Source organism: Phytophthora cinnamomi, assembly GCF_018691715.1.
Source record: "Phytophthora cinnamomi strain GKB4 chromosome Unknown Contig17, whole genome shotgun sequence".
NCBI classification, from domain to species: Eukaryota; Oomycota; class Peronosporomycetes; order Peronosporales; family Peronosporaceae; genus Phytophthora; species Phytophthora cinnamomi.
In genome coordinates, this window is record NW_027150950.1 from 402,912 (window position 1) to 424,555 (window position 21,644).

At 53.6% G+C, this 21,644-nt stretch overlaps 4 protein-coding genes across 5 annotated transcripts; 2 read left to right on the forward strand and 2 right to left on the reverse strand.

Annotated features, from left to right (window-relative positions):
• Positions 1-5,860: 5,860 nt before the first annotated feature.
• IUM83_04618 (uncharacterized protein) lies at positions 5,861-7,550 on the forward strand (the record flags this gene model as incomplete). The annotated part of the gene is made up of 4 exons (XM_067928708.1): positions 5,861-6,091; positions 6,157-6,253; positions 6,330-6,650; positions 6,727-7,550. 4 exons carry the CDS (start codon positions 5,861-5,863, stop codon positions 7,548-7,550), a joined length of 1,473 nt encoding a protein of 490 aa, XP_067796026.1.
• A 111-nt stretch (positions 7,551-7,661) lies between these two features.
• On the reverse strand, positions 7,662-9,585 carry IUM83_04619 (uncharacterized protein; the record flags this gene model as incomplete). The annotated part of the gene is made up of 8 exons (XM_067928709.1): positions 7,662-8,047; positions 8,121-8,277; positions 8,358-8,448; positions 8,514-8,638; positions 8,711-8,752; positions 8,820-8,870; positions 8,943-9,347; positions 9,424-9,585. 8 exons carry the CDS (start codon positions 9,583-9,585, stop codon positions 7,662-7,664), a joined length of 1,419 nt encoding a protein of 472 aa, XP_067796354.1.
• A 222-nt stretch (positions 9,586-9,807) lies between these two features.
• On the reverse strand, positions 9,808-18,438 carry IUM83_04620 (Vacuolar protein sorting-associated protein 13a; the record flags this gene model as incomplete). 2 transcript variants are annotated; one of them, XM_067928711.1, is made up of 1 exon in its annotated part: positions 9,808-18,438. In XM_067928711.1, one exon carries the CDS (start codon positions 18,436-18,438, stop codon positions 9,808-9,810), a length of 8,631 nt encoding a protein of 2,876 aa, XP_067796156.1. The 2 variants fall into 2 exon arrangements, with proteins under 2 accessions (XP_067796156.1, XP_067796157.1); XM_067928710.1 differs by having other exon boundaries at positions 9,808-12,015.
• Positions 18,439-18,722: 284 nt separating this feature from the next.
• IUM83_04621 (uncharacterized protein) lies at positions 18,723-19,339 on the forward strand (the record flags this gene model as incomplete). Its single annotated transcript, XM_067928712.1, has 2 exons — positions 18,723-19,004; positions 19,103-19,339. The coding sequence occupies 2 exons, from the start codon at positions 18,723-18,725 to the stop codon at positions 19,337-19,339; spliced, it is 519 nt and encodes a 172-aa protein (XP_067796227.1).
• Between the last annotated feature and the right edge of the window lie 2,305 nt (positions 19,340-21,644).

The following is a 21,644-nucleotide window of genomic DNA, read 5'->3' on the forward strand; positions in this document are numbered from 1 at the left end:
GTTCATTTAGTGTTTATCTGCTGTTTTATTAAGTCTATGTGGGGAATGGGTTCAAACGAATCCTGCTACTGACGCCAGCCTGTGCTCAAGATTCTCACCAGGCTGTCTGTCAGGTTGATGTGAATCTCACTGCATCTCAAGGTACATCAGGAGTATGAAAGGAATCTGTAATGAATCTCAAGAGGCGGCTTCACCCAGGATGGCAGCTGATGAAGCGCCTGTACTTCATGGAGGCCCCGGTGTGAGCCTCGTAGCGAGCTGTCCTAGCGAGCTCTACATGTTTTAAGCTGTCAGAATTCAATTTGCTTTCTCCAAGAGAAGTTGGTTGCCACAGTCTATCGAAAACAAGTACAGTATAGATCGGAAAAGTAACTACGAGAAAATGCTCTCTTCAAACCGCAGCGGGTTGTATGACTTTTAACATCTTGCTATTGTCTGCCGCGGACTAATTACTTCATGACTTGACTCTTGCTGCGGCAATTGGCCTCTTCGTTTTACAATTTGATTTTGCATCACATCGTAGTACAGGTTAGCAGCTATTAGCCGGCAGCTAACCGTCAAGTTCTCAACACCAACGCGTCCTTCAGGTGTCGAATGTGCCCTTCATCAGTCGTTCGCTCTCCTCCCACAGCGCCTTCGCGATCGACTCATTTTCAACAAAGACTTTCGGCTGAACACGCTTGGGGTATCCCCAGATCCCAAAGTAGTTCCCCGGTCCGTAATAGTCAGCGCTTGGACATCAGGTGCTGTAGCGTGGGCAAACCCCCACGGAGGCGCTCTGCGTCAACGGCAGGTACTGCCCAAAGCAGCAGCGGTGTGTATAGCGAGGAGAATGATGGCCTCCCGGACAATCCCGTAACTGGTCAAGATGATGAAGCAGAGGTGCAGGAGCTGCTCGACCAGTTGGTCGGTAACGCAGGTGATAATGGCTTCTCACCGGAGCACATGGCTACACTTAGACGTGTGGTCAGCGACTACCGTGATGTGTGGAGTATTCGTGTGGGAACAGGAGAGCCCGCGCGTGTCGAGCCCTATCGGCTGCAGTTGAAGGAAGGTAGCCAGCCTGTTCGCTGTAAGCCGCGACGCTACTCGCCCCTGGCCAGCACTTACACGAGTAACTATGTCAAGCAGCTCGTTGCAAGTGGCTACATCTTCCCGAACAATGCCAGTCGCTGGGCAAGTGCTGCCATTCCAGTTCCAAATGCGGATGGAGAAGAATTTCGCATCACATGTGACTACCGCCTTATCAACAGCATGACTGTGCCGATTGCAGCAAGCGTGCCGAACCTTGCAGTTGTATCTCAGCGTGTGAAGGGCACTAAGGCGTTGGGCAAGTTCGACATGTTTAAAGACTTTGGCAGCTCCCTATCCACGAGGACAGTCGGGAGCCATTCAGCTTTCAGACGGACGAGGGCGTTTTTACTCCCACACGAGTTCCCCAAGGTGCGGTGGATTCAGCCATGCATTTCCAGTCCACTATGCAGACTGCATTTGCAGATCTAATCAACGACCATTTGCTTGTCTACGTGGATGATGTCGTTTTGTACGCTGGTTCTCATGAGGAGTACTTGGAGGTTTCGCAGCGGTTCTTCCCAAGACTACGAGAACTCAACCTGAAGCTGAATTTGAGGAAGAGCACCATCTACCAAGATGCTGTATCGTGGTGTGGAAAGATCATCGATGGACAAGGGGTGACGCATGACCCTGCTCGAGTTGAAGGTCTGACCTCTCTTCCTCTGCCAGAGAATGCTGCGGAGCTGCAGCACTTCCTGTGCGCTGCGAATTGGCTCCGGGATTCTGTGGTTGATTATGGCAGAGCGGTGGCTCCATTGCAAGCCAAGTTCGATGATGTCATGAAGGGCCATAGCCGTCGGAAGCGCCATGCCGCTAGTGTGGCGATTTCGTGGAGTGACGATGAGGTCGCTGCATACCAGGCTTTCTTGCAGCGCCTGGGTAGTTCGGCAAAGCTATCCTTCGGTGATGATGAAGCGATTGTCTGCCTTAGCACAGATGCATCGGATCGTGGCTTGGCAGTGATCCTAACTCAAGTGAGGTGCTGGAAGGATGGGGTCCCGGTTCATGAGCAGAGTCATGAGTTGCTTGTGTGCAAGGGCGGGTCGTTCAAGGGGTCGCAGCTACAATGGTCTGTTGTTGAAAAGGAAGCCTACCCGGTGGTATACGCGGTGTCCGAGCTGGACTATTTGCTACAGAGACCGCTTGGGTTTGCATCTACACGGATCATGCGAACCTGATCCAAATTTTCTGTCCAAGCGCCGAGTTGAAGAAGCACGTGCGCGGTAAACTCCAGCGTTGGGCCATGAAGCTAGCTGGGAGCCGCTACACTATTGAGCACGTCAACGGAGAAGATAACCACTGGGCAGACTTGGTTTCGAGGTGGCCAGTGCGGGAAACATTGAGACGTTGGTGAAGGTGAAGGCGGTGAGGACCCGCAGCCAACGAGAGCCGAGCGTACTCAGACCATTGCAGGATGAAGCATTTGAGTGGCCTTCGCTCGAGGCGGTTGTCACTGCACAGTCTCACCACAATCGTGCTCGGCCAAGTGGTGCCGAAGAGCGTGACGGACTAGTGTACGTCGATGGGAAACTATGGATCCCGATGCAAGAGAAAGATCTGCTGCTTCGGATCCTGGTCGTCGCTCACTGTGGAATCCAGGGACACCGTGGCATTGATGCCATGACGACGCAGCTCGAGAAGCGTTTTGTCATCGCGAGTTTGAGCGCTGTGATATCGCGCTTTGTGAATGGATGCCTCTTGTGTAAACACATCAAAGGCGGCAAGCTCATTCAGCGCCCGTGGTCAGAGACTGAAACCGCCACCAAGCGCAATGAGGTGCTGCACATGGATTATCTCACGATGGGAGAAGCGTATGGCACCACCAAGTACGTTCTGGTATTGAAGGATTAGCTTACGCACTACTGTGAGCTTGTCGCTTGCGACGCTCCAACGAGTGACGTCGCAGTGGTTGCAATTTTGGACTGGCACAAGTGCTTTGGCCTCCCCGCCAAATGGTCCACTGATAATGGCAGTCATTTCCGTAGTGCTGTCGTGGCGGAGCTCGCGACCAGACTGCGTGGTCTGCAGAGTTTTGTGCCCGTCTACACGCCTTGGATTAACGGAACTGTGGAGAGGATTAATCGCGACATATTGCAAGTCGTGCGTGCTCTGTTACTCGAGCTGCGACTCGATACACGTAGCTGGGAGTACCTTTTGCCCGTGGTCCAAGCTAATCTGAATCAGACACCGGTGGTGTCGCTTGGAAACAAGTCACCTATGGAGCTATTTACTGGGCTCCCGGCATCGACCCCGCTCGACACCTGCTTGTTTCCTGATAGCGGCGAGCCGCTGCAGGAAGTCGACCTGAGCAACGTTGAGGACTTTCTCAATCGGCTGCGTGAGAGCCTTCATTCCATGCACATGGATGTTGCAGATCGCAAAGAGAGACGGAGGCTATATCAGCAAGCTCGCAAAAAGGGAACGACTTGTAACTTCTCTGTCGGCGATTTTGTTCTGTGGAGTCGAATTGACACGAGACTCGGTGAGGGCAAGCTGCTCGTGCGCTGGGTAGGCCCATTTCAAGTGGTTGAAGCGAAATCGCACTCATTCATGGTGCGCCACCTGCTGACGCAAGCTCTGCACGAAGCGCACGGGTCGCGTCTGAAGTACTACCATGACCCCAGTCTTGAGGTCAATGAAGAGCTCGTCGAGCATGTGGCGAGCCAAGGGCTAGTGCTGGGTGTTGAGAGCATCCTCAATCATCGATTCAACAACACGACTCGGCGACATGAGCTACTAGTATCTTGGATCGGGCTGGAATCCATTGAAGACTCCTGGGAGCCGTTGTCTGTCATGCTTGCGGACGTCCCGGTCAAGGTGAAAGAGTATGCCAGTCACCAAGATGATACTGATCTGCGACACCTGTGTGGTGTTGAAGTGCAGTAGACGAATTCGTCTACAAGGTTCGTCTACCGAGCGTGGACTTCGTTTTGGTGGGCGGTGTGGGGAATGGGTTCAAACGAATCCTGCTAATGGGTTCAAACGAATCCTGCTACTGACGCCAGCCTGTGCTCAAGATTCTCACCAGGCTGTCTGTCAGGTTGATGTGAATCTCACTGCATCTCAAGGTACATCAGGAGTATGAAAGGAATCTGTAATGAATCTCAAGAGGCGGCTTCACCCAGGATGGCAGCTGATGAAGCGCCTGTACTTCATGGAGGCCCCGGTGTGAGCCTCGTAGCGAGCTGTCCTAGCGAGCTCTACATGTTTTAAGCTGTCAGAATTCAATTTGCTTTCTCCAAGAGAAGTTGGTTGCCACAGTCTATCGAAAACAAGTACAGTATAGATCGGAAAAGTAACTACGAGAAAATGCTCTCTTCAAACCGCAGCGGGTTGTATGACTTTTAACATCTTGCTATTGTCTGCCGCGGACTAATTACTTCATGACTTGACTCTTGCTGCGGCAATTGGCCTCTTCGTTTTACAATTTGATTTTGCATCACATCGTAGTACAGGTTAGCAGCTATTAGCCGGCAGCTAACCGTCAAGTTCTCAACACCAACGCGTCCTTCAGGTGTCGAATGTGCCCTTCATCAGTCGTTCGCTCTCCTCCCACAGCGCCTTCGCGATCGACTCATTTTCAACAAAGACTTTCGGCTGAACACGCTTGGGGTATCCCCAGATCCCAAAGTAGTTCCCCGGTCCGTAATAGTCAGCGCTTGGACATCAGGTGCTGTAGCGTGGGCAAACCCCCACGGAGGCGCTCTGCGTCAACGGCAGGTACTGCCCAATGCGCCACTGGAAACCAGTTAGGTAGCCCCTTCTTTTCGAGGCCAAGCGCCACGGCGAGGTTGCTGTCGGTGAACCCTAGGTGGCAGCTGACGGGAACCACGCCTGCTTCATCCCGAGCACGGAGCCGTCGATCCAGCTCAAAGGTAAAGAGCAGGTTGCACAGCTTCGACTCGGATTACACTTCCGTCGGGCAGTAGCCTTGGTCGCTGGTGCGCATGACCCCAGACCCGGTAGTAAGGAGCTCAATGTTAGCCACGGTGTGAGCCAAACTGGCCACGTTCACCACACGCGGAGGAGTGCTTTGCCTCAGCAACGGGAACAACTGCGCTGTCAAGGCGAAGTGACCCAGGCGAATTGACGCTCGTATAATAGCCATCCACAGCTTTGGCATCGGGGACTGCCATTACACCCGCACTGTTGATGAGTAGGTCAAGCCGGTCGTGCGTCGCCTTGAACTCGTCTGCGAACTTGCGGACACTGCCCAGGCTGGTCACGTTCAGCATCTTGAATTCGACGGAGCCAGCGCCGGGTGTCGACCCCAGCGCTTCCCGGATCTCCCTCTCGGCCTCTTTGCCTCTTGCTTCGCTGCGGCATGCCAATATCATATCTGCGCCCTTGCGCGCCAGCTCATCGAAGCCGATACCCGAGTTGGCTCCTGTGACGACGACGACTTGCCTTTCGCGACGAAATGCTGGACGCGTCCCAGTTGTCGGGCACTTTTACGGGCGCGAGTTGAGGCTGGTACTGCTACGGTTGCCCATGACGAGACTGGGGAGACTGAGAAGTGATCGAAGACGGTTGATAAGGATAATGCAAGCGACGACGGAACAGCGCTCGACACGGACCCGCAATCGCGTGTATGTCATCAACGCGCTAGCAACTGACTAATAAATGCTCCCAGCACTCGATGGTGGAGCGCCATCACCAGCGCGGGGAGTTTCGTGGGCCTCGTAACGACCCCTATACTTGGTCACCAGCTCTCAGCCGCTCCGCCCTATAGTTTCCAAAGACCTCGCCGCAGCAGCGCAGACACCTCGCCCTTCAAGCCTCCAACATGTCGTGGCAGAGCCAGTGGGGCACTGTCAAGGCCACGAACGCCAGGGCCGCCGCGCTCTACTACAACGTGTCCAACGTGGGCAAGACCATCGAGAGCTCCAAGAAGCGCGTCGTGTGGCGCCTCAAGGTCGAGGAAGGCCGCGAGTTCGAGATCTCGCTCACGCACTCACTGGCGTCGGGCAAGAAGGTGCTGCGCGTGGATGGCATCGTCAAGTACACGTCGCAGTCGGTGGGTCTCATTATCGTTTGTTAGATTGTCCGCTCCAGATATCTGACCTCCCTACCCTTTGGTAGCTCTCTTTTGGCGACTGGGACTACGTCTTCAACCTCGCAGGAGGCCACTGCGTGCACATTATCATCAAACCGTCGGTGGACCTCAACGACATGTATGGTGCGTGTCACCAACATTTCTGTAGTCATTGGCCACTACCATAACGTTGTAACTTACACATTGTACGAACTTACAGACTTGATCGTCGATGGAATGTCTTTCCGCCGTCTACCCGATCGTTTGGACCCTACCAAGTTCCAGAAGCCGCAGGGCAACGTCGTGACGTCAGCCACGCGCACAACATCGAACGGAGGTTCTGGGTCCCGCAACAGCTCGTTCACGTACAACTACTCCAACGGCAGCTACCCTACTGGTGGTAACTCCAATGGCGGCAGTCTCAACTCGTCGCGCGAGAATTCGTTCTCGCCTTGGGAGTGCACTCAATGCACACTGGTGAACGAGAAGCCGCTTGCGCCAATCTGCGAAGCCTGCGGTCATCCGAAACCAGACTACATCTGTGCGTTCTTGGTGCTTTCATACTCTGGAGTAATGCTCACACTAACGATCATATTCCCCCTTTGATATTTCGTTAGCCCCGGAGTCGCGTCAGCGTGCGAGGACTGTGGCTGCATCTCCTAATCCTCCGCCCTCACCACCCCGCCAGGCAGCCAAATCTGCTGCCGAGGCTCCCATTGTCTTCGATATGTGGCAAAGCCCCCCTCCGGCGACCAATACCGCCTCTGCTGCATTCCCTGCCTTCACGGATTCCGACGGATTCCCGGTGTCATCCATGCCTCCTTCGATGTCTACGGTACCCACTTCAATGCCGAGTATGCCAGCTAAGCAACCGTTCCAGCAAGATATCACATCGATGTTGTCTGGGCTGGACTTCACGCCTGCCCCCGTCGAGGAGACCTCGCCACCGGTGGAAACGACGCTTGAGCCACAGCCAACCGAGGAGGAAAAAGCTGACGCTGGAGACCTGTGGTCCTCCGGTATGGTCAACCTCAACTTGAAACCCGAAGAGAAGAACCCGGTGCAGCGGTCCGCCAAGAGCTACCAGACTCTGGAGCAGGCTCGGCAGCTCGCTCCCAAGGAGAAGGTTCAGGTTCTGCCGACTCCTCCTCCTGTATCATTCCCAACAACGTACAACGCGGCGCAGGCGCCTGGTGGCTTTTACGGCGGGATGGCTCCTGCGCAACCGATGACGTACAACACGGTCGGTAACACGGGTGCTTTCGGTATGGCACCTTCTCCTATGGGTTTCGGAGGCCCGCAAACAAATGCGATGCAATCCTATGGAGGATTTGGTGGACAGCAAGCTTCTCCGTTCATGACAGCGACTCCAATGAACGCGGCGCAGAGGCAGGCACCAATGCAAAACTTTGGCAACGACCCGTTTGCCACACTTTCGTAGGTTAAATGAAGCTCATCGGGTGATGGCGCCGAGCAGAAAGTAAATGCATCATGAAAAACTTCCACAAGCTATACTTTATTTTGTTTCATAAGACGCCATCTCCAGCAATCATCATGTCGGCCCGCATAGGCAGCGAAAAGAGGTTTTCTGGTACAAGCAGTTGCGGTTGATGGGGTGTTCCGAGTCAAAGTCCCAACCATTGGTACGCTTGCCCTTGAAGTAGCAGTCGGGGCCACTGCAGTAACAGCGGAAATTGCGGAAATGACAGTCGTCATCCGTGGAGCAACCGTCCAAATGGTACGTCAAAGGATCATCATCCTTTCCTTTGCCGTGGGTCACCGGGAACTCAAACTTCCCCAATACCGGATAGTGGTCGGAGAGGTCGATCAGCGCCATTTTCATGTTACTTTCCGAAGCAGTCCAGTCAACGGTAAAGTGAGGAACTTGGTTCACGTAGGCTTCCAGTGTTGGCACGACACTGGGTTGCTGGTAGGGAGCTACAGCATGACGAGCAACAAAAATGCGGATAAGATCAAAATTTATACCACCAAACTTTCCCGGGTGAAGTACCTTTGCCATACAGAACGTAATCTAGCCACTCCAACGGGCAGCACGGGCAGTAGCACATGGTATCGGGCTCGACAAACACAAGCCAGTTAAGATCGGCAGCCTCTGAGTGCATCCCGCACGTCGTACGGGTAAGCAGTGACGGGTGGAAGATGCCATCCTGCACGTAAGAAAGAAAAATGTAAATATCACGAGGTGATGATGTTACTGGACGTGAAAAATCTTAGCACTAAAACCAACCTGCGGTGGTCCCCAGTTCTTGACGTATTGTGCAGAGCATTTGTTGCTGATGGCAGCCCCGTCACGACCGACCAACACATTCGTGTGAGGGCTGGCATATTGGCAACATGTTAGCTCGTCACACTTGGTCGATGCCTTCAGATAATCATGACGTACTCGCTCGTGAAGGATTGCTTGCCGATTTGACAAGGCTCGTGGGCTCCGAGCAGGTCGACCAAATGCGCAACTTCATCCCGAAAGGTGTGGTTGTCCACATTGAAGTCTCCTGCAAAGATCAACGGCTACAATTTAATGCAGCAAGTTGTTAGCTTGGAACAAGTAAAAGGATTATCCCCGTAGCAAGTGTATTCTACCTCATGAACCGGGATCCCCACATCGTCGATAAAGTCGCGCATCTGTCCATCACGAAGGCTAAATATCATGCACAAACGACGCCAAGAAAAGCTTAGTGCACGACCCCACCTGTTTGGCTTGCTGAATCCGATCCGATCGACCTTCAGCCGTAGACCAAGCCTGCACTCCATCACATTTCCACTGAGAAACTTCTTCCCAACCCAACACGACACAACAGTGCTCCCTCCCTACCTGCATGTGCGTTGCAAACACATTGAATATTTTGGACGTGTTGTTTACCGTTTTGATCACCCGCGCGTACTTGACCCCCTTGGCCGCCAAGCAGTCCGAGTAGTGGCACGCGTTGCGGTACACGTGCTGTACCTCTCGGATGATCGGCCACCTGGACACGATCATGACCCCTCCGTTCAGCAGACTCGTGAATGGGTCCGGGTCGTGCAGCACCGTCGTCGAGTAGTTGAACCCAAACCGACGGAACTGCGCGAGCATCTCGTCCCGCTGCGGCTTGATGTCTGCCTCGGCGAACGTCACGACGTCGATGGCGGTCGAGATGCCGTTCAGCGACTCGGGGACGCGCTGCAGCCGCTCGCTTTGCCCGTCGTACGAGACTTCGTACGGCCGTCCGAATAGGTTGTACTGGTGGGGAATTTACGGTGGTGAACTGCGTGTTTAGCATGGAATGGAGGCATTCGAGTATTGACACAATTGATACCTGGAGGACTTCGAAGGACATGGTGGTGATGTGTGGTTGGACTACGTTGTGGAGAACGGGGGTGTCGTCCTCCCACACAGGGGAGGTGACGCCCTCCCCATTGACTTCGGAGCTGCCGAGGGGTGCGTAGAGCAGCAGGACAGGCACCAGAGCGAGCAGCATGGGGCGGATCGGATGAACCGTTATGCACGCCCTCTATTGAAGTAGGTTCATATTGTGTAGCGATTGTGTGGTGTTTGCACTCGCATAGGTACGGTACAGATCAACTTCAACGAGTTGCAGTTCTTGGCAAAAGGATTATTGAGTTGAGCTGTCGCTTGCCAGCTACGGACGGATACTAGCACTTACACGCAAAATAAAATGAAAAAAACGGCTGCGGACACCTTACTCGAAGTCGCAGGACACGCGGATAGTGCCGGCCTTGACGGCGTCAGGGGGGAGGTTCGCCATGTCTCCGGCAGAGTCGATTGAGCGGATGGACAGCGAGCGCGACGACGTGGCGGAGCCGGTGACCTCCACCTTCACGGTGAGGTAGCCAACCAACTTCCCGGACTGGTCCTTCAGCACGAGCTCTTCGGTCGTCGCGGGGGAGTTGATCCACGACGCATCGATCTCCAGTGTTGCCGACCCGAGTCGCGCGTCAACGAGCATGCTTTTGTCCTTGAGAGAAACCACCAGTCTCGAGTCAGCGCCGCTACGGTGCAGCTCCTTCGCGGACAACGGGAACGTGAAGCTCTCGCCCCACGAGGCGTTGCCCACCTGCTCCTTCTTCTGATTCTTCGCGAACGACATCTTGGTAGTGTTCGTGCGGTTGGCAGTCTTGCCAACATGCACCGAGATGTAGGGAGAAATGTTTGGCGTACTACTTCCCAGGTTGCCCAGGCCGAGCATGCCACCGCCAGTCGAGCTCGTGACCGCCATGTCCCGCAAAGACACCACCGTCACGAGAACCTGGTGCTTCTCATCGCCTAGCGAAGCTGCGTGATTCGCCTTCGAGCTGTTCTTCTTCAACATAACAAGAGGGTAATCCTTCTCTCCAATTACGTGGCTCACATTCTTCTTCGTGTTGCCAGGCTTCACTTGCGTATGCACCCACTGAGCCAGGTCCGACGAATACTCGGGTGGCTTGAAGTCGTCCTGGAGTTGCTCCATACTCAGGATGCACTTGCCAACAGTCTTCGCCACCGTGCCACCGTAAGAGTCTTTCACAACAAATTGAACTTCGTTCTCTTCACCCGTTAGCGCCAGTTGGGTCTTCTCCTTCCACATAGGGTTGACCGTGTTGTAAATCACTGCGGTCTTCATCACATCCACACCGTCCACGCGCACAACACACAGCGGGTCGCACGACTTGTCCGAGTCCAGTCCGTTTGCACCCAGTACTTCCAGGCTCAGTAATGTGGGCTTGTAGTGGGTTTCGTCAAACTCCGCGATTAACTTGCCGTTCTCCACAAGCTTCGGCTTGCGACGGCGGCCACCAAACGGAGAGCGATCCACGACCGTGGACTGGACACCCAACGCAAGACTGTGAGACGTAGACGTAAGCCCCTTAAGCAAAACGACACCAGGTCCTGCAATACCTTGCACTGTGCCTTGGACAAGCCCTGTTACACCACCTTTAATCGCTCCTTCGACCGGCTTCGTGAAAATACCAGTGAATCCGCGGCCAAGATCTTTTGCAAACTTGAGCCCAGCATTGTCGTTGGAGGATGAATCATCACCACCAGATGCACTGGCACTGCTGTCGTCGGCAAACTCACCGACAAATTTGTCTAGCGAGCCTGTGATCTTCGCGACAGAAGATGCACCAGACTTCACAATAGTTTTACCTAGCACCTTCACTCCCTCACCACGCGTTTGGGCGTCACCCGTCAGTTCACCCTTCGTGATCTTCAGGAACTCGACCACCCCGGAGCCCAAATCTTCCACGAGACCAATAGGGTTGCCAATGATGTCCGCACTGCCAACAAGGCGGTACGCTTGCATGACTCCTTGCTGAACGTAATTCGCGATAAGCTGGCTTTGCAGTCGCTGTTTTGTGGAGAAGCAACGCACAATCACGATCTCGCTGAAACTGAATGTCGGCGAGCCGCTGAGGTTTGATCCGATAAGACCGACAACTTGGCTCAGGAAACCGAAGATCATTGAGTGACCACCACCCGTAGATGATACGATATCTTTACGGGTGATCGAATACTCCAAATCCACGGACAGTGAAGAGATACGCAAGATGTCGAAGTACACCAGATCCGTCTGAATACCGCCCTCTTCCGTCACTAGCATGACAGGCATCGGTGGCGCACGGCGTTGAAGTGTACGCTCTAGCGTTAAACGTGAGCGGTGAGCCATCGTTGCATCAGACACCAGATACGGCTCTAGTAGTTTCACCAGGTTGACCAAGTAATCGATATCCACTTTGACCGCGAGGTCACTCAGGCTGAACTCGAGCAATTTGTACGTTCCCACGCGAGCTTCCAGATCAGCATCAAGCACTAACTTCACGAACGGCGTTGGTTCCTTGCCGACCGACTTGTCACTATAGCCGGCATTCACTGGGTTCATAATTACAGGGAATTTTGCTGTCGCCAACATGTTGTCCACCTGGCAGTGCAACACTGAGAACGTCCATTCCAGCGAAGCAGGCGCCTTTTGCACCTTGATGACATCCACCGACGAGAAGAACACTTCTTGCGGGAACCCATCCAACAAGGAAAAGCCAAAGCCATCAAACGCGATGTCAAATGAAGACGCGTAAAGCATCCGTCGGTGCTGGAAATCACCCTCTCCCTCCGAATCCTGGTTTTCCAGAAGGCTCAGCTCCAACTCCTTCTCCGCGATTTTAAGCACGCGTGTACTCTCCTCAACGACAACTTGAACGGTTAATTCAACAGCACGCTGCTTCTCGCCATCCCGCGACACCCACATAGTAATAGGATCCAGGTACCCGACGTAGTCGATGTCGTACTTCTTTGTCTGTGTTTTGGGAGCATCCAAATGTGAGAGGCGGAGTTCAATGTGGCGCTCCTTTGACAGCGGATTGAACCAGGCAAATGCGTGCCATGCTCCAGGTTTGACCGTGGCAGCCATTTCCTTTTGCCCGCTGCTGAAGATAGAGGACTCGCCCAATTGTGCGCAGTCCACCGAGAAGGGCGTGTAGTTTTCAATACGGTACGGTGGTGCACAAGAAACGTCCGTCAGAACCACATACACGTACATGTCCACGACTTGCACACTTGCTTGGCAAATGAGATAACGCTGGCGCACGGACGAGTAGACTTGGAGGTAGAGGTCTCCTGCCGTGTTGATCGGAATAGCAAACGACCAGTTCTTCTTGTCAGCGTCGGTGCCCCATTCCTCTGAGAATGAGAACGAGATGTAACGCTGGCTTTGCTCAATAGATTCGCCCTTCTTCAAAGACCCAAAGTGGTACAGTGGCGTAGTTTGGTCATCCTCCAGCGACAAATGCAACTGCTTCACCTCTTCAGCACTTCGCTTGTGGAACATGTCATCGACCTTCTGGGGGTCATTGTCTTGCGATGCGAAACTCTGGATGTACAACTTCTGGTTCAAACGGTTCTGTACGAAGTACCGCGGGCTTAACGTAAGTGATACACCCGGTTCGAACAGACCGTACAAACCTTCCATCTTCACGCCAAAGACGCTTGGTCCACACACAACCTCGCCCATTGTGTTGATAGCAGTCGTATTAACAGGCTCCGACCATTCAGCGTTCTTCACAGCATGTTCCGATACCGAAGAAGCCTTGTACGCCGTTTCCGGCATATTACCAAGAGCACCCCACGCCACTGGGCGCCGATTGAGGTTCGCATGTGGCTTCAAGCTCAAACGGTCTTGCGGTAGCGATGTCATGATCGGGTAACTGAATGGCGAGCACACGTCCATGGCCTTGAATGAATGTCGCTTTGCACCAGGCTCAGTTGATGCGAAATCAAACGCAAGCGAGGTGTTATCCACAATCCAGTAGGGGCTTGAAAACCGTACGAGCCGAGGGTAACCAGGAAGTGTAATTCGATCAATATTGAACTCGAGGCCTGTGTCAGCCTCCACACTTTCTCGAGATGTTGTGAACTGCTCTACACCCTTGTGGATCATCATCAAGAGCGGCTTTGACCACGGTGAAGCCACGTGCTTGCCTGTACTGTGCTTCCTCGCAACCAGACGAACAGATAGGTATCCAGGATAGCCCCCAGACACACCGGACACCTCGGTATCGTGGCCCGATTCTACCACACCACTCAATACTCCGTCGGACGGCTCCGGTGAACTTTCGCTTCGCAGAAGTTTTTCCACCTTTGCAAATTCGGTCTTCATATCCCTCGACGAGCTCGACTTGTACTCGATAAAGCGGTATTCCATCTCGTACGGTAGTGAGTTGCGTACCACAAAGGGGGGCAACAGGGCCAACTCCCATTCAAAGTGCGAGCGCAGATACCAGCGACGCACGATCATATTCGGCATCAACTGCTTGACAATCTTGGTACATGTTTCCTCGGTTTCACCGTAAACAATGGTACCTCCTCGGCGCTGTTTCTTTTTGGCCTCACGCTCAGCTTCATGCTCATCGAGTTCCTTGATTGCCTCTGTTGAGGTTAGAACATCGTTGTTCAGCGACGTTTTCACAATCCAGTGTCCGTAGTTTTCAGGGCGAGCGTAAAACTCAGTGATACCCATAAGAAGTGAGAGCGGTAGCGAGATACGCTCATTAGGCCGCAGCTTGATCACGGGAGATTCCACGGCCTTTCTTCCCTCACTGCCTAGGCTCAAATATTTCACCTCGTAGCATTCAGAGCTGTGATTGCAGAAATATGTATTCGATCGCAGCACGATGAGCTGGCGTCTCGGGCTCTCCAAACGCGAAAATACCGTGACAAACAGTGTAGACGGGGCCACTTCAGCCGTACTAACACCAATGCTGACGTTACCAAAAGATGGCAACTTCACTGCGGTCTTGCTAGTTCCCCACTGGTCGATCTCAAGGGAGTCCAGCGTAGCCTCGCCATCCTTGAGAGCTCCATTTTCAATATGAGCGCGGTTGTGTGCTTCGACGGTGATGATCTCGTCGCTGCCATTCAGCTTCAATGAGACCTTGCATCCGGTAAAGTTTTGCACAAGACAGTCGGTGTCTTTGTGTTTCTTCGCGGCTGCCGTGCTCTGAAAGCTATCCTGGTGTTTCTGCAGAGCGTTCTGCTGGGCTTCACCATCGAGCGCGTCCATTAAAGCACGGTACGTCTTTAAGACACTCGGAGTCACATTGATCTGGAAGCGCTTGGCAGCCTCCATCAACACAGAGAAGCCGTTTTCGCCAGCATCAGATGAAATGCCAGCAACCAGTTCCCAAGGCTCGATAATATTTTCCATATCGTTCGCGATATCACTGTAGCAGGATGATGACAACTTAAATCCGAAAAGCACCGTCCACTCTGAGTTACCAGAGGTTGCCAAGCCGACCCAATCGACAGGACCGATCTCGTCAATTTCCTTGCCGGCCAAGTCCATCGACATCTTAACATCCTTCACGACAAAGTCACCACGGCAGAAGCGAGCAGGAAGCTCCGTGTCTGTAAGAACAAACCGCAGGTTACCCATCTTCACGTCCGTGGTAAACTGCAGCTCCTTCTTAACTGGATTTATGTTCTGCGTGAGCTTGCTCACCAGATGCTCAGCCTCTTCCAGAGCTGCGCTGAAAATGCCATCACGTTTCTTCTTTGCGATCACCTTCGCTGCACTCTGATATTCGCTGATACCACCGCAGTGTGTAAAAGGCTGCAACAGCCACTCACAAATGACGTGATCCGTGCAGTTGTCTTCCATGGTGGGCAATACCAACGCGTCCCAAATGAGGTTAGCAGCGTCGTAGTTCTTTAACAGGCGAACCAGCTTCTTTTGTACTTCCAAGGGGTTTTGATCGCCAAACGAATGATTCGAGACGCGAGTTTCACTCTCGAAGAGTTCCCAGAATCGCCCTTCAAAAGCAGGGCGCTTGATCCATTCGGCGAGCTGCTCAGTAGATGTTATCTTCGTCTCACACATCTTGTTGATCACCTCAAATGAGTGGTACTCATTGCCACGCAGGTTGAGGAAACCGTTTAGAGCATTACTGCCATTTCCTGCCGACGAATCTGAAGCTGCCGCCTCATCCGACAGCAAGTCGTCACGCAAGTACGCACGCAACTCTTGGAACTCCAAAAACCCGTTGCCGTCCTGGTCAATCTCCTTAAACAGCTCACGCACAAAATACTCCAGCTCGCTTTCCAGCAAAGTGTCTCCGACCTTCACACGGCGAAGAAGTAGCAGCAATTCGCCCAACTCGATACGACCATTTCCATTCGCATCGATCTCGTTAAAAAGTCGGTGTAAGCGATCGAGGACAGCATCAACTTCCGCCTGCCGCCGAATTTCTTCTTGCTTCATACGACTTTCCATGCGAAGCCGAGCTTGATCCGGTGTTGTCGTCTGCATGTTGCCCAGAGCCTCACCGCAAGATGCCAACAGCGACAAACTGAGGTCCGATCCTGCAAGCAACACATCTGGCATGTGCATCATCACGCTCTGGTGGCAAATCAAGGGGTCTTTCGTGTCTTGTTCCAGTTTGAATTGGAACACAACAGCAGTTGGAGCCAAGATCGCTTCCAATTCTTTAGCCCCTTCCACGTACTGTGCTCCGATGCTGAAGCTGTGGACGTTGAACTCCATCATCTCCTTTACTTTGGAGCTTTCGATGCGAATGTTTAGTGTTGCTGGGATGTCCACACGACAATCGACCGCGTAGTCGCTTTGCCACGTTTCAACGTTGATATCCGTGAAGAGCGACTTAGAGAACGATTCGGTAGGAAGCAAAAGGATGTGGCAGTCGTTCATGTTCACATCAAGGTTCAGTAGCATTCCACCAAGCAAGCTGAACGGCGACATGGACACCTCTTTGGTCACCGTCTCAACCTCAGCTTGTGCGGCCTGCACCGGTGCAGGCGATGACTCGGAGTGTCCGACGGATGCTGTTGGAGGACGCGCTGTCGACAGTACTTGCGTAGTCTTCGTACTCAATCGATCCACGTACAGCAGGAAATGCTCTAGCGCGGTCGATGAAAGCACCAGTTTCACGCTATTCACACCAGCACGCACATCCTGCATTCCGTTTTCAAATTGGCTAACGTGGGCTGTCAGCATTTGCGGCGGTGTCAGAGCGTCCGAGTCTGCCGCTACCTTACTGAAGTCGGCAAACATCAGCTTGGCAGTCGGAGAAACGGGGCTCAGAGAAGAAGAACCCACATTGACCACGAAAGTTGCCTGGCCCAGCACCATATCCACATCAAGTTTCTGCTTTTCCTCACCCTCCGCAATCGCAAACATGCGCACATTGACACCGAAGCCGACCACCACCATTTCAGCAACCTGACGGCCGCGCTCAACAAAACCAATACTCATGTTGTCCCAGCGCAGCGCGATCTGCATGGCTCTAAACATGATGTTGCTTGGCTTGGCAGCATTTTCCTGCACAATTGCAGCATAATCCGCAAGTGATAGTTCCTCTTGGGTACGACGGTAGTATTTTCCTAACCCAATTGCACGACTGCGCAGTTTCAGGATTTTGTTCAGCGTCATCGAAGCTTCAAGCGCGTGAAGCTTCTCATTGCGGTCTTTCTTCTCCTGTGACGATAGCGACTTGTTAGTGTCCACTTGGTCGTAGTTGTCCACGTAAAAGGCTTCGTCTTCATGGGAGAGCGGCTTTCGAACGGTTTCATCATGCTCCAACGCGCGCACTGATTGCACCAAGATTTGGTGGTCAGTGTACGGAACGAACAGGTCGCGCAGCACACCAACCAGCAGCTCACGGGTAACCGAGACGTTATTGATCGAGGCCGATGTAAGCTCAACTTGCGCAAGACGGTGTTTCAATGGGACAGGGGCAATGTTTTCGACAATACCGAGCAACCTTGGCATCGGAGGCACCTTCAGCTTCAAGTCCAGTCCCGGTAAAGACAGCAGAGGCGTCTCGCCAGGTCCCACGCCGCCGTTATCCTTCAGCGGGTCTTCCTTCTTCTCCACAGCCGTCTTTTCGTCTTCCTCTCCTTCCTCCACAGTTGCTGCGCAAATGTTCATGCCCTTAATACTCACGTCATGCTCGACCTTGATTTCGTCCGACGTTAGCACCAGCTGCATCGCCTCCTCGGCGTTGTCGTGCAGCACGTCCGTCAGCAGGTCGAACGACTGCATGGCGAAGCTTACGCGCGTGGGCTTGAGCACGGCGGGAATGGAGCTGGTCGTGGCCACTTCTGCCTCTTCGTCGTCCTTCTCCTCAGTCTCGTCGTCCCGTCCATCAATAGCAGCCGCGCCGGGCGTCAGGCCCGTGATGGCAACTCGCACATTGCTGACATGCACGTCCACCTGCGCCGCGATCTGCTGCAGCACGCGGTCCTTGAAGGAGAAGGTCTTGGGCGGCGCGCCAGCCGCCTGCTCCTCCTCCTGCTTCTGGCGGAGCTCCGTCTTGGTGCGCTCTAGCACCAGCAGGTTGAGCCAGTTGGCGGCGTCCACGAGCTTCATGGCCACGGCGTCCTGCAGCTCGAAGACGCCCTCGACGTTGGGGTCCACCATGCGGCCGTCCACGGCCACGCCGTCCACCTTGACCACCACCTTCCATGTGGTGGCCAGGTGGATCGTGACCTTCTTGACGCTCACGCCTTGCAGCGCCACGGGGGCCAGCCCCTGCTTGGCGAAGGCCAGCGTCTTGAGGAAGTCGCTCTGCAGGCGCACGAAGAAGAGCGACAGCGTGACGCCGCGCAGCAGCTCGGAGCGCACGCCGGCGCCGCGGCGGCCGCGCACCTCGAAGGAGCCGAAGGCGTACTCGACCTGGATGCTGTCCGTCAGGTAGGCGGCCGCGAACTTGTGCACGAGCCCCGAGAGCAGCGGGAAGATCGTGAAGCGCGCGAGCGCCGGCACCACGCACAGCGACAGCGAGACGCACACGGACAGCAGCGCCACGCCCAGCACCCCGAGCATGGTGGGCGAGCGGTTGGCGAGGAACAGCAGCAGCTTGGCTCGACGGGGGGCGAGGCGGCAGACGACCAACACTCCTCGCTTTCGAGTGCGCACTCGGTGGCTGATCTGCGAATGAGTGCGGAATGGTATCCTCCGCCTCCGTTGAAGTGCGGTGACTTGGAGTTTGTATGGTGGGATATCGACCTGTGCTTGAGCATATGCTGGATGGGAGGGACCTGATTTCTGTGACGCACATGGCTACACTGCGACGACACATCTTCTGGCAGCCACCACGACTGACAAGCATGCCGTTGCCTGTGCCGCCGCTGCCGCGCAAGCTGCTCACGCTGGCGTTCGTCGTGCGCGACGGCGCGGCCGGGCTGCAGGTGCTGCTGGGCATGAAGAAGCGCGGCTTCGGCAAGGGCAAGTGGAACGGCTTCGGCGGCAAGGTGGAGGCGGCGGACGCGAGCATCGTGGCGGCCGCCGCGCGCGAGGTGCAGGAGGAGGCCAACGTGACGGTGTGCGCCGAGCACCTGCAGTCGCGTGGCGTGCTGCTTTTCTCGTTCGAGGAAGCCAAGGAAGTGATGGTGCGTGGCTGCGTGGATGGGAGCTTCTGCGCTGCTGATTGAGGTCAAGGTCTCACCTTGCGGACTGCTTGTTGATTGTTGGTTGGTTGCGGCGGTAGGAGGTGCACGTGTTCCTGACGCGACAGTTCCGCGGCGAGCCGTCCGAGAGCGACGAGATGAGGCCGCAATGGTACGACGCCGCGGACATCCCGTTCAAGAGCATGTGGGCGGACGACTTCATCTGGCTGCCGCACGTGCTCGGCGGCAAGAGCGTGCGGGGACACTTCCGCTTCGCGGCAGACGAAGACACGCTGCTGGACCACGAGCTCGAGGTTTCGTCGCCGACCGTGGTATAAGCTGGTTTAATACTTGTGAGCGGAAAACGTGAACCAACCAGCTATCCCCAGCGGTAGCGCGTATGTTCACGGAATTGGATCGCGCAGGTGACGAACTCACTTCAATATCCATAGATTAGATGTTGGCATACTGGTACGAGTCAGGCAATGGTTTCATCGATAAATTACTTCCGTCAATACAACAACAAAGCCTTGTAGTACTGGGAGGCTCGTGAAAATCAAATAGGGCCACTTTGCATCGTGGTAATTCACTTCCTATTTGATGCTGAAGACTTGGTATATGATAAAATGAAGTTGCTGCCAAAGATGCTTAGAATCGCAGTGATAAAGTTCATTCATGACAAAGTTTTCGTGGTACTGGTGTAGCTGTTGACAGCGCAATTTGAACACGTGCATATTGAATCTGGCTTGGCTCTCTTCCATTTAAAGACGTTGCCAACGTCTTCAGTGGCATCTAATCACTGAGTGTGCAACGCTTGATGAGTAGACTGAATTAGTGATGTTTTAACTCTGGAAGGTGGTTGAAACTAGGACATCGTTGTTCTGAAAACGTTCTCAGAAACGTCGAGTATATCACGGATATAACTCGATGTGGGTTCCGCAGTAGCCATCCAGCCTTAAACCGTTGAGCAGCACTCGCTCAGCAATTCAGGTTAATAGGCGCTGCCGGAATCGGAGTTGATCTCAGCGTCAATGACTCGGAGCCATGCACAGTACAATGGAAACTTGGGTGAGCACCATAGCGAGCGCGGATTCTTTGGAGAGTTGGTATTGCGAGACGAACTGACAAGTGATTCCGTTTGGTTTGAAGCCACAGTGTTGGCCATATTGATATTACTTTACGATAGAAATCCGCGTGATCATCGAACATGCAGTTGGTAAATACTGTACTTTGTCAGAAACTACCGTAGGAAAGGGCGAGGGATCACTGATCCCGGATCAGTAGGACACAGTGTGTATCACGTTCTTTCGAAAACCAACTTCCATACGCGCCGATGGCGCAAGGAATCCCAAGTCCGAGCGTGACGAGATGAGGCCGCAATGGTTGATCACGCGGTATCGGGGGTCGATTAGCTAAGATTCCATAGACTGCTCTCTCTCGCATGTAATCGCACAGCCACAGCACCCATTTACCGATTCGCTCCTATACAATGATGTATCATAGACACTCTTGATGCCCCATAAAACCACGGTCGCTATGAAGCAAATTATGGCCACCATCATTGTGTGCACGCTCAAATCAACGACGTAAAACCCCCGCTGCTCCTGCACCCACCGTTGTTATGTTATCTGCTCCGGATGCAGGCTGGAAGTGTCAAAACCGGAATCGCGAATGCCACTAAAGACAGCCACCAGCCTCAAATGGCAGCAAGTAGCTGCTGAGGGGCCCCGCATGGAGAATCAAGTAGAACGTTGATACTGTTAACCAGAATGGCTCGACATTTGAAAGCGGATGTACTGCGCACATGTGCACTTTACAAGCCTAGCGTCTCTATTCGAGATCAGGGGATACTTGGCCTAACAACTTCCCAGGTTCTAGCAGAGTGGGTCACAGAATTGCTCTCTTTGTGAACGGCATTGGATATCTCCACAAAGGTGGCTTTCATCGCGCCTATCTCCATCTCGGTTGAAGACCACGCCGACAAGCTTGTACAATTACGTCGGCACACGAACACATCACACTTCGTTCTTGGGCCAAGCAGCTTCATGCAGCTACATGTACATAGTTCTGGATACTTACGAAGGGGGACTGTTGGTCTCGCTTGCACTTCCTTGTGCCACTCGTGGGCGCATGAAATTGGCTCTCGAAATCGCTTGATCATCGACGAGCAAGCGAAATACCCGTTCCATAGCTCGTCGGCGATCAGCAGTTTTCGTGCACCAATGTTCAGGCAATCACCAAGCCAGCAAGTACTACGTAGTACACTTTTCGCACCAAGCTCACTTTCCAGTTCATCTTCCAGTTCGTCTCGCAGCAGCAACGCTCAAACAGCTTCAAATTCACAGCACCTATGAAGCTCATCGGAGTTGCTCGGCATTGCCCTGTTCATGGCTCAAGTTATCAATGCTTAAACGAACGCCGGCAAAATATTTACAAGGAGTTGCGTAAGGTTGAGACCTACTACAACGAGCTGAACCCTCTTGCCTCACGGCAATCTACAGCTGACCTTGAGGTGTACTAGTACTACATGCCTTAAGAGACACCCGTAACTTCGCGTATTACAATACTACTACTACTACTACGTAGTAACATGAACTGATTGGGATCGATCAGAGAATTGTAGTCATTTGTGTAGGTCATAGA